A 12,772-nucleotide genomic window follows, 5' to 3' on the forward strand; every position below is an offset into this window, starting at 1 on the left:
GTAGAGTTTGGGGAGGGGTGGGACCTTCATTCAGTCCATCCTCAAAAGCAGCCATTTGCTTCAATGGTACTGATCTCTGTCATCTGGAGATCAGTTGTAATTCTGAGATCTCCAGGTCTCACCTGGAGGTTGGCAATCCTAACTTTGGTGTTGAGCTTCTCTGAAAGGTTCAGCCATGCTGGGGAGAGCAAGGTAAACCAAGCAACGGGCGGGAAGTTGCAAGGAGGGAAAAGGCCAGTGGGAAGGCCAAGAAGACGTCGCACATAGTCTTTCGGATGCAATTGATGGACATTCATAGCTTGGCTCGACTCGAGCACCAAAATGTGCAATGCCAGGCACACCAAACAAAGAGGTGATTCTCCCTGCAAAGAAATGTTCACTTGGAAATGAAGCAGATTCCAATGACTCTGTTACAAAGGCCATTTGTTGTTGCTAGTGAGGGTAGGTAGGTTTTCATTCATTCATTCATTCATTCATTCATTCATTCATTCATTCATTCATTCATTCATTCATTCATTATGATACTATATTACAGGAAAATCTGAACAGGGCAAAATGACATTTCTCATTTCCTTTCCAGGTTGCACTGAATGCCGAAATTGAGAGCTTGGGGAAATCGTTCAGGGGCAACAGTTTGGAGGATACCCTGGCAAAGAATAATCAAGTAAACAAGTCTGGTTCGGGGTCCGAAGAAGAGTTTCAAACGTGGGTATTAATAGCGCAAAAGCAAAGGGTTGGGTTTTCCTTCTGAAGTGCCTTGGGCAGTCAGTTGCTGGTGACACGGATGGGCAGTTGCTGATGGGTGTGTGTGTGAGATTGGTAACACCAGAAATTCCAACTGCTTGCTGTTGGCAGAATAGCAAATAAAACAGCAGTATTTACGCAGTACCGATTAAAGGTGAAAAGAGGTTTATTTAGGAACTACATATCAGAAAGTAAAGAGGAGAGAGAGAGAAAGAGCTGTCTGTCTAACTATATCTTAGAGAACGTGTGTGAGGAGAGAGAAGGAAGATATTGCCCTGTTTAGCCTAATAGGAGACAGGACAAAAGAAATGACCTTTAGGAGACAAGAGAGATGCTGCCCTCGCTATCCTATCTAACTGATCCTTGCTGCCCCCTGCTTGGATGGGTCTTCTCTTCTTCCTTCTTGTACACCAGACATTACTATTTCCAACACTTGCAAACACACCCTTCCCAGAACCAGTGCAGTCTGGTTCCTTATTTTCAGAGATGTAAGCAGTGTCAGAAGGTTCAGAATAGTAAAGAGTCCAGTAGCACCTTTAAGACTAATGCATCTGACAAAGAGAGCTGTGATTCTCGAAAGCTTATGCTACAATGAATTTGGTTAGTCTTAAAGGTGCTACTGGACTCTATATTATATATAGAAGGTTCAGAGTGGATGACGAAATAGCTACAGTTCAGTATTTTAGCTCATAGACACAGGAAGCTGCCTTATATTTAGGGTTGCCAACTTCCAAGTGGGAACTGGAGTTCTCCTGGAATTCCAACTGTTCTCCAGACTATAGAAACCAGTTCACTTAGAGAAAATAGCATCTTCAGAGACTGCACTCTATGGCATCCCATCCCGGCTCAGCTCTCTCCCCAATCTCTACCAATTCCAGGCTCTGCCCCCAAATCTCCAGGAATTTTCCAGCCCAGAGTTGGCAGCCCTACATACTGAATCAGACCCTTGTTCTGTCACAGTCAGTATTGCCTACTCCAACTGGCAGCAGCTGTCCCAGGCTCAGGCAGAGGACTTGATCTTTTTAACTGGAGATGCCAATTTCTTCATCCGTTTCAGAGGGAGCAAATGAAATTACTTCTGCTAGCCTTGGGCACTGACATCTGACAGCATGATTCGAATCCAGTAGCACCTTGAAGACCAACAAGAATTTCAGGGTATAAGTTTTTCAGAGTTTTGCTCTCCAAAGCTTATACTCTGAAAATGGTCTTCAAGGTGCTACTGGAACCAAATTTTGCTGTTCTATTGCAAACCAACACAGCTACCCACATGAAACTATTTGACAGAAAGGGTCATTTGAACTGCAGAGTGTAGACGCTTTATTATTGGGATACTATGAATAGATCTGGCCAGAATTAGAATGAAAAATGAAACATAATCCAAGACTGAAACACACAGGGGCATGCAATCCAAACATTTTGTGATTTTCTGAATCTAACAACCTTTTAAATTCCTTAGAAATGTGTCCAGAGTTGATTTAAACGTGTCCAGAGTTGATGTGTCCAGTTGATTTAAAAGGGTGGGACAAAATTCCAGCTAATGGTACCTCGGTTCATAACTGAAGTCTAGCAAGTAAGAGAAACTTATTCAAACTAGACTGGGTTCATTAAACAGAATTCACTTTTTAAAAAATCAGATTTTGAATCAATCAGACATATTGGATTGATTTGGACTGACGAAATATGAAAGACGCTGTAGAAAGATACAAGATCGTCCGCAGCGACTATTATCAGTCGTTATATACTTAAAGTGAACAGTGCCAAATAATTATGAAAATTGGTTGAATATTTAACCATACCATTAACCACTAAAGTGCACTCTGCTATGAGGTCAATGAATATAATAAATACCATAATAAATATTAAATACTAGAATGTATCAAAATATAAGCCTTTATCATTGGCAGTTTAGTCCAGTTCTGTGGTGCCCTTTATTTTAGTTTGTTTTTGAAATATGAAACAAGGCTTAAGTAGTGAACATATGCAGGGGTCATTTAGTAGAAAAAGAGCTGGAGGAACTCATTAGCATAGCTCATTAGCATAAATCATTAGCATATGCCACACCCCTTGCCATCCTAAGAAGTGTGTCATTAGCATAACTGATTTACATATGCCACACACCCTGCCATCACCTATCCTGGCAGTTTTGGACCCAATCCTGGCCATTCAGGGCTGAAATTGGGCCCAAAATGGCAAAAAGGGGCTGAAAATGGCTGAAAAGGGGTCCAAAATGGTCAGGATTGGGCTGCTGCTGAGTGGGAGAGTGATCCACCACCCGTCAGAGGCCCGATCCAGGCCTTTTCGGCCCCAATCCAGGCTCAAATGGGCCCCAAATGGCTGAGTGTCAGGTGGGCAGGGCCACCAGTCATGTGACCTCTTTGGGGAACTGCTGGAACTGCATTACTGCGCATTCCCCCTTGAAATGAGCCCTGAACATATGTTAAACAATGCAATAAATGGTATTACGTACATAGACATATAATGCAGTGAGAGCAACATAAAACATGCAGCAACAGATAATACATATTAGTATTACACTCCACAGTTTCTATCGAAAGGTCTTCTTGAATCATTCTGTTATAAGGCAGCCCTGTTCCATTATAAAAAAGCCCTACTGAACAAAAGTGTGGGCTTTACATGGAGTTTGAATAGCATGGAGGATAAGGCTGCACCCTCTGGAAGCCCACAGGACAAATCCCACACTGATGATAACTGGTCTTCAGTGGAAATCCTTTGAATCCTGTCTGCAAGGAATAATGGTCGAATCCACATTACTCATTCTAAGTCGCATGTTCCCCGCATTCCCCACGCAATCCCAAGTGCCAGTCACATTACCTCATTAAACAGACGCATTTCATTCGCATTTCTCCCGAATATGTGGTCACAGGTTTTCAACGGGAGTTTCACGGTGGCCGTGAATGGGCCAATGCGCAATTTACGCGTTTTTTTAAAAAACCACCCCCCTTCCTGTCTCTCCGGCCGTTCCAAGAGTTCCTATTGGCTGATTCAACTTGCAAGTGCTCCGTAGTCTGCAAAAGACTGTTTTTGACTTCATAGCATTGGATTTATTGATTATGCTGTTTCTGAATCAAATCTGGTAGTTTGAAAAATCATTTTGGGGTGAATCCATCCTCAGGACGGACTCGCGAAACTTCCTTTTTAACTGTTTTTTATTTTTTTTATTTTATATTACTGTAATATCGAAATTACGAAATATCGAAATAATGACACTCCAAGGAAGTGAAACTTCAGTAAAATTCAGGCACTGAACTGTCCTGCATAGGAAATGCCCACGAAAGCTTCCCACATGCTTCCAAATTTCCAAAAAAGAAACGGGAGAGAGCCATCAGTGCTGTCAGTGGGGGAAAGAGAGGCATCATTATCTTCAATGATGTTTCTTTATAAGGCAAGATCGAAATAACGGAAAAGTGCACTCAAAAAAATAAAAAAAAATGGGCAGGAAAAAAGGTCCCGCCCAAAAAAGCGGTTTTCGAGCGGTCGTGTGACCGGAGGGATGCGTGAGAAAGACGGATTGGAAGAAGGAATGTGAACGAAGAGGAAAAAATCACGGATTGGAGGCAAACAGAAGATATCCAATAAACATGCGGGTAATGGGTGGATGTGGATTCGACCAATGTAAGCAACCCAAAGCATATCCCCTGATACCTACTTCTTCCTACAAATATTTCAGTAACAGAGTATGGTCTACTCTATCCACACTGCCTGGTCCAACAAATTATCTATATATCTTACCTGCATCTCAGTTATCAACTTCATATGCTTGAAACAGGTCAAAACATCATAGCGTAGTGGTTAGAGCATCTAGCTAGGACCTGGAACAATCAGATTCGAATCCTGACTCTGCCATGGAAACTCATCGGGTGACCCTAGGTCACCTACTTTACAAAGTTGTTGTTGTGATGTAGGAGGGGAGAAAGCTCTGATAAGCTGCTTTGGGTCCCGATTAGGGAGAAAATCAGGATATGAATAAAAAAATAAATAATAAGCAGATCAAGATAAACTTTAAGAGTCAGATCCAGAGTTTAGCTGCAATAGGGAGTAGAGATGGGCACGAACTGAAATACTAACCAAAATTAAGCATGAACCAGGCCGGTTCGTGGTTCGCGAACCACAGTTCGTCAGATCCCATTTCTGACGAGCCACCATGAACTTTTAGGCCGGTTCATTTGGTTTGTTTTTTTGGTTCATCACTGCAGACAGCCTGGTGCCAATCAATCAGTTTCCTAGGCAACAGGGGATGGACTTCCTGCAGACCTTCTGCTGACCCAGAAGTGAACTTCTGCTGGCCCGGAAGTGACCTTCCACTCACCTGGAAGTGACCTTCTGCTGACCTGGAGGTGATGATTTGCTGACCTGGAGGTGATGATTTTCTGACCGGGATGTGACGTTTTCATGAACCTAACGAACCGGTACGCGAACCGGGGCAGGTTTGTGAAAGTTCGTGGTTCGTGAAATTTGACTAACCATGAACCACATGGTTCCGGGGTTTTTTGGTTTGTGCCCATCTCTAATAGGGAGTACACCCAGGGACAGCCTTCATTCTCATCACCACCAACTACACTTGAGCCATATGAAGAACTTCCCTGCCTAGCTGCCAACCCAATGCCAGTTCCCTGAAGAAGAGTTTTTTTAAAGCCATTACTTTCTTTCACAGACTCCTGCGGCGGGTGCTACAGTTAGAACACTCCATTGGCAGCGTTGGAACCAAGATTGAAGCTGTGGTCATGAAGATGGAGAGCCTGGAAAGAAGCAAACTGAAGAAGAAGGGCCCACTGGAAAAGTTTCTCAACCACACGAGCAAAGTACGTCTCCTAAGTCTAGGTTGCTGTGGCTGGTCTACCATAGAAATACCCTTTACCTTGTGGAGAGGGACAACGGCTTCCATACTGTAAGAAAACAGTTTTTTCACATGGCACACAGCTGGCATCTGGAAAACACACGCAGAATCGGGGCTAAATCAGGGCTAGAATCAGGGCTAGATCAGTTGCCCTTGTTCCTGATTATGAATACAATTTATATATTAAACATTTCATCACACACAATTATAGCCTTTTCCTCATGTGCCCTGATCAACAAGGAGACCATGAATTCAGCCGGGAATAACTGCCCTTTTTCTGCGTGTCCCATTAGAATAAAGAGCAAAGTCACTCAGCTTGCAAGGGCTGTTTCCACAGGTCTTACCTGCCTGCGGAACATCGTGCGAAAGACCCGGAAGACACCGTCTTCTTGTGCGAAATCGCACCAGGAAGACGCTGTTATCCGGGAGTTTTGCGCGAAAGACCTGGAAGACACCGTCTGCTCATGCGAAATCGTGCCAGGAAGACGTTGTTATGCTAGAGTTTTGTGTGATTTCGCGCAAAACTCCCGAATAACAGCGTCTTCCTGGTGCAATTTCGCGCGAGAAGACGGTGCCTTCCGGGTCTTTCGCGCAATGTTCCGCAGGCAGGTAAGACGTGTGGAAACGGCCCCGGTCTGACCTCCTTTCTTCACAAGCCTCTAAATGAGAAGGCACCTTTTCCCTTATCCTTGTTTTCAGGAAGAACTCGGCCATGAAGATCCGAATCGTCAGAACCTTGAGTGGGTACCGGAGGAAGGAGGTGAATCGGAGGAGGCATGCTTGCCGGAGAATGTCAACAAGAACTTGTTGAATACCAGCAATGCCATCTACCCTGCCCTTCCCAAGACACCACTGCCAAGCTCTCAGATGCCCAAGAACATCCCTCTGCAATCTAATATGAACTTCTAGCTCATTTCTGGATCACTTCACCTTGATTCTAAAAGAAATGTCTACTGTTTCACTTCTGCTAGGCTTGCCAGAGAAGATAAAGCACCATAACCAAGCTTATCTGTCTGTCCACATGCAACCAAGAACAGGGCAAATGTCACCTCTAGGCTTTGGGGGGTAGTGGGGGGTCAGATCTGGATCTGTATTGTACTGCTGGCTCCTGTATGTTTCAAATTGACCCCAATCTTGTCCACATGTGAAGTCTCTGGGAAATCTGTCATTTGGAGTTGCCCGAGATGATTTTCCTAAATGGATGTCATTTTCATGTAGGAAAACCAGCTTCAAAGACATGCCTTGCAATATGCGTACATCTTCTTGTTGCTTATTTCTCGAAATAGATGTGGCATTTTTAAAAAATTTTAAAATCCCTCAACATACTGGGAAGGAAGGTGGCAGGGTATAGCCTGATTTCATCGGATCTTGGAAGCTAAGCAGGGTTGGTGCTTGGATGGGCGACCGCCAGGGAAGACTCTGCCGAGGAAGGCAGAGGCAAACCACCCCTGCTTCTCACTTGCCTCGAAAGCCCCTTGCCGGCATCACCATAAGTCGATTGCAACTTGACGGGGGTGGGGTGCGTGCATGCGCGCGCACACCCACAAAAAATGGATCGGTACATAAAATCAAGCACTTAAATCAACTATTTAAAATATCGATACTTCTATTTTTCCCAAGGGAGCAGCTCCCCAGGGCATTTCAAATTCAGAAAACAGTGCAGGGGGGAAAGGCTTAACTCGTTTCCCTCATGGAGCTGGATCCAGATCACTCCCCTCCCCATATGTCTGAATTTCTGAGAAAAAGAAATTCCGGGTGCTCTGTTCGTGGAGCATCCTGCGTCACATCTGTGCGGTCCCTTCAAAAATGCTAAATTACTGGGAAAGCACACGATGTTCTTGCAAACAAACCACTTTGCTGTACCAATCATTCCCCCCACCTTTAGCCAGCTCTCCTAACCGCCCTTCTTCCTCCACTTTTGAGCTCGTTCTAATAGTTGTTAGTAAACTGAGAATTGTTAATAGCCATTAGAATAAGGATAACTCAAAGGCATCATATGGAAAGAATTCCTCCTCAGCTTTTCTGAGGAGCAATTTCAGAGTACCCCGAAGACTGACAAATGGGGCAGCCTGTAATCTGGAATGTCCTGTGTTGTGTTCATAATTCTTTCTGAACATAGCTCAAAGCCATAAGCGCGGGAGCAATGCTCACCCAGGGCTGGATTCATAGCTGTTACCAGCAATGGGATTTTTTGTGTGCCTCTGGTCCCTCCATGGCTCCTGCGTAATTTCATGCACAAGAGAAGAACTCCTGCTGAGTGTTTTGCTTGTGAATGTTGCGGTCAGATTTAAAAATACCTTGGCACACTTAAGCATAGATTTGTTCTGACTTTGGTCAATGCAGTCCCACTCAGTCATGTGTTGGACATATCCTGCATGGTGTATATCTAACAAGTGGTGTCACAAAGATTCTCAGGGCCAAGCTACAAGTAACGAATGACACTTGAACGGCAAATGAACAGACTTACGTGTATTCCTCCCTGTTCACTTGTGCTCCACTTGCGCTCTACGTGATCAAGTGGAGCGCAAGTGGAGTGCAAGCAAACAGGGAGGAATACATGTGAGTCTGTTCATTTGCCGTTCAAGTGTCATTTGTCACTTGTAGCTTGGCTCTCAGGGCCAAGCTATAAGTGGGCCAAGGTACAAGTGACAAATGACACTTGAATGGCAAGTGTATTTCTCCCTGTTCACTTGCCCTCCACTCAATCCACTTGCCGTTCAAGTGTCATTTGTCACTTGTAGCTTGGCCCAGTGACAAATGACACTTGAACGGCAAGTGAACAAACTCATGTGTATTCCTCCCTGTTCACTTGTGCTCCACTTGCGCTCCATTTGACCACATGGTGATCAAGTGGAGTGCAAGTGAATGGCAAGTGAACAGGGAGGAATACATGTGAGTCTGTTCACTTGCCGTTCAAGTGTCATTCATCACTTGTAGCTTGGCTCTCAGTGGGTAGATTAGATCTAATTGAATGCCACATCCTACCCCACAGTGGCTGCTCTCATGTAATATGTTAATGATCGTCGCCAGCATAGGAGGAACATCATCACTTTCTTCCTCTGCAACTCTAGTTGTGCAGCGCTATCCCCTGCTGCGTTTCCCACTCTGCCTTCTTGGACTCCTGTCATAACGTTATTGTTTTGGCTATAAGACATGATGTTACTTGAAAGCAGTAAAGTATTTTTCTGGGAACCACGTGGGCAATTCACAGCCCTGGACGGTTACTCTTCTTTCTTAGAATGGAGTGAACCATTTGCACATCACAACAAGGAGTTAATCAAATGTACGCAGGGCCATGCGCCTGCCCCGCAGGACAGGGGGCGGCCGGCTGCCCCCTCTCCTGCAGGGCAGGCGAATGGCGTGGGTGGCCGCGCTGCCCTTTGCCTGCCCTGCAGGACAGGGGGTGCACGGCAAGCCGGCTGCCCCCTGTCCTGTGGGGCAGGCGAAAGGCAGCGCGGGGGGCTGCAAGGCTGCCCACGCTGCCGCCTGCGCACTCCGGCAGCTGGCAGCTGCTCCTGGCGCCCCCTCCCTGGCAGTGCCGGGGGCAGACTACCCCCTGCCCCCCCCTCGATCCGGCCCTGAATGTACACATCAATGCAAAATGCTACAGCTCCCACGGCTCTTCTGTGCGATGTCCCAGTGGGCAAAGCTAACCCTTCTGTCTGTGGAGTACTTCTCACTAATACATGCAACGTTATGCCAGCCCCCATAGGTGTATGGCATTGTGTGGAAATATGGAATGTGCTTGTGCCAATGCGAGGAGCGAGAGGCTTTTACATACTGTATGAATCAAATGGCTGCGCTGAACATTTCTCGCAGGGAGCCAGTAGGGGGCCCTGCTTGACAACTCATAACTGCGTTGCTCATTCATTTCTGAATAAAACACTTCTTGTTGATGCAACACCTTTTTGCAAGAGTTCTTGGTAATAACCGTACTGAGTGGTGGCGTGTAGCGGAAGCTGCCAGGCGGGAGGTCTCCTGCCGCAGCTGTGTGACTGCAGAGAAAACTGCTGGGTCTGCCGAACGTGTAATGGAGCCCTGAAGGTGACATACATGCTTTCCCCATCTAGGCAGTAACCTGGACCAGACGCAGCTAGATTACTGGATCAGATGTCTTCCAGCTATACCACACCTTGGATATGGTTGCCCACATCACCTGGCAGTGACATGTGGCATGTCACTGGTCGTGTGGCATGTCACTGGTCGTGTGGCATGTCATGTGGCATGTCATCTCTGCATATCTGTGGTGAGACCTAATGCGGTATACTTAATCTCACTATGAATACACTGTATATCATAGAATCATAGAGCTGGAAGGGGTCTCCAGGGTCATCTAGTCCAACCCCCTGCACAATGCGGGAAATTCACAATTACCTCCCTTGCACACCCCCAGTGACCCCTGTTCCATGCCCAGAAGATGACAAAACACAGGATTGCTACCCAAACTGACCTGGGGAAAACTGCTTCGTGACTCCAAAGTGGTGATCAGCATTATCCTGGGCGTGTAAGAAGGGGCCATGAGAACTAACCCTTCCTGCCCTCCCTATCACGATCGGCCTAGTGTCACAGAATCAGTATTGCTGTCAGATGGCCATCGAGCCTCTGCTTAAAACCTCCAAAGAAAGAGAGCCCACCACCTCCCAAGGAAGCCTGTTCCACTGAGGGACCGCTCTAACTGTCAGGAAGTTCTTCCTAATGTTTAGCTGAAAACTCTTTTGATATAATTTCAACCCACTGGTTCTTGTCTGACCTTCTGGAGCAACGGAAAAGAACTCCATGCTATATGATAGCCCTTCAAGTACCTGAAGGTGATTATCAATATCACCTCTCAGTCGTCTCCTCTCCAGGCCGAACATACCGAGCTCCTTCAACCTTTCCTCATAGGACTTGGTCTCCAGGCCCATCACCAACTCCTTTTCCCTCCTCTTGACATGTTCCAGCTTATCTATAACCTTCTGAAAATGTGGTGCCCTAAACGGAACACAGTACTCTAGGTGAGGTCTAACTAGAGCAGAGTAGAGTGATACATCACATGATCTGGACACTATACTTCTGTTGATACAACCTAAAATTGTATTTGCCTTTTAAGCTACCACATCACACTGCTGACTCATGTTCAGTGTATGGCCTACTAAGATCCCTAGATGCTTTTTGCACATACTACTGCTGAGACACGCCCCCAACCTATAATTATGCATTTGTTTTTTCCTACCTAAATGCAGAACTTTGCCTTTATCTCTGTTGAAATTCATTTTATTTGTTTTAGCTCAGTTTTCCAGCCTGTCAAGATCATCCTGCATCTGGTCTTCTACCATATTTGCTACCCTTTCCAATTTAGTATAATCTGCAAATTTAATAAGCATTCCCTCTATTCCTTCATCCATATCCTTGGACAGCATGAGGAAAGGACATCACACGTACCTCTATGGGCCAAGCTATGAATGACACTTGAAGGCAAGTGGACAGACTCGGAGCCAAGCTACAAGTGACGAATGACACAGGTTGGACACTTGTCCGCTTTCCTCAAGTTTTGATGGGAAATGAAGGCGTCCTGGTCTCGTAGCTTGGCTCTCCGACTGCTGTCCAATGGGCTTTTCAACTGTCACTTGTCCAACATTCCGCCAAGCTGCCTACATTTCCCATCAAAACTTGAGGGAAGCTGACAAGTGTCCAACCTGTGTCATTCATCACTTGTAGTTTGGCCCTCACATGTATTCCTCCCTGTTCACTTGTGCTCCACTTGTGCTCCACTCGATCACATAGTGAACAGGGAGGAATACATGTGAGTCTGTTCACTTGCTGTTCAAGTGTCATTCGTCACTTATAGCTTGGCCTTACGAATGCACAAAACCTCACTGTAGATGTCTCCAGCACACTTCACATTATCAGCCCTGCAAAACACCAGCCTCTCTTTATGCATGAATGGTGAGAATTACGTCCCATTCTGGGATCCATTTTGGAGCCCTGATGAGAGATTCGCAAGCCACTGGGCTCCAGAAAACTGATCTGCTGGGTTTATTTTATTTTATTTTGTTATCTGTAGCTCACCCTTCTCACTGAGACCCAAAGCAGATTACACAGTGTAGACTTGCCTACTCTTGGGCATTTCCACACGTCTTACCTGCCTGCGGAACATTGTGCTAAAGACCCAGAAGACAGCGTCTTCATGTGAAATTGCACCAGGAAGATGCGATTTTGCACAAAACTCCCGGATAACAGTGTCTTCCTGGCACAATTTCGCATGAAAAGATGGTGTCTTCCCGGACTTTCACGCAATGTTCCGCAGGCAGGTAAGACGTGCAGAAACGGCCCAGGTTGGGAAATTCTTTGAGGTCTGGAGGTGTACCCCAGGAGTAAAAGTTCAGTTAGGGAGTCCCATAGATGGCTGTGATTTAAATGGCTGTGATAAATGATTTTGACAGGGCGTCTAGATTCAAAATTGCACGTTTCAAAAGAATTCTTTATCAAAGAATCACAGACCAATATCCAAAAGTGTCCTTCATATGTATAGAAGTACCACTCCTCTTTCCAGTTTAGCATTTAGTCACTTAGCTGCAGCACACTGGTTAAGTGGCTTGGTTGTGAATCCGCACTCTACTAGTTCAAATCCCACTACTGCTATGAGCTCAATAGGTGGCCTTGGGTAAGCCCCTCCTCTCAGCCCCAGCCCCCCAGCTGTATTGTGGGGATAATAATAACACTAACTTGTTCACCACCCTGGGTGAGGCATTAATCTGTCTAGAAAAGTGGTATATAAGCACAAGTGTTATTGTTATTATATTTTATTTGTTATTTATCCTACTATATAAAAGGCTAACCATGTTCCAGACAACTCACTTCCTACCCTGATGTGCCCCCAGAGGGCGCTGTGGCAGAGAGAAGCAGCAGCCCGTCAGCCCAGAAGAGGCAGCCTGTCCCTCCGAGAGCATGCCACGGTGGGAAGCCCAGGCCAGGATCAGGCGTGGAGCAGGCAGCAATGCCTGCCCACTGCCTTCACCCAGCTGAGATAAGGAGCGGAGGAGCTGAGCAATGCCCCCTGCTTTCACCCAGCTGGGATCAGCAGTGAAGCAGGTGGCAATGCCCGCTCCCATCCCTTGCATTCACCCACCTAGGATCAGGAGCACAGCAAGTAGCAATGCCCACCCACCAGTTTCACCCAGCTTGGATCAGACA

At 46.0% G+C, this 12,772-nt stretch overlaps 1 protein-coding gene across 1 annotated transcript in view; it reads left to right on the forward strand.

Annotated features, from left to right (window-relative positions):
* Positions 1–7,690, forward strand: part of PKD2L1 (polycystin 2 like 1, transient receptor potential cation channel) — a 50,360-nt gene extending 42,670 nt beyond the window's left edge. The window contains exons 13-15 of the mRNA XM_054983961.1: positions 581–705; positions 5,417–5,564; positions 6,299–7,690. Of these exons, the coding sequence (XP_054839936.1) occupies positions 581–705; positions 5,417–5,564; positions 6,299–6,508 (483 nt within the window). The 3' untranslated portion in view covers positions 6,509–7,690. The remainder of the gene's footprint in view (positions 1–580; positions 706–5,416; positions 5,565–6,298) is intronic.
* Positions 7,691–12,772: the final 5,082 nt, after the last annotated feature.

This window comes from Eublepharis macularius, chromosome 6 (assembly GCF_028583425.1).
Source record: "Eublepharis macularius isolate TG4126 chromosome 6, MPM_Emac_v1.0, whole genome shotgun sequence".
Taxonomy (NCBI): domain Eukaryota; kingdom Metazoa; phylum Chordata; class Lepidosauria; order Squamata; family Eublepharidae; genus Eublepharis; species Eublepharis macularius.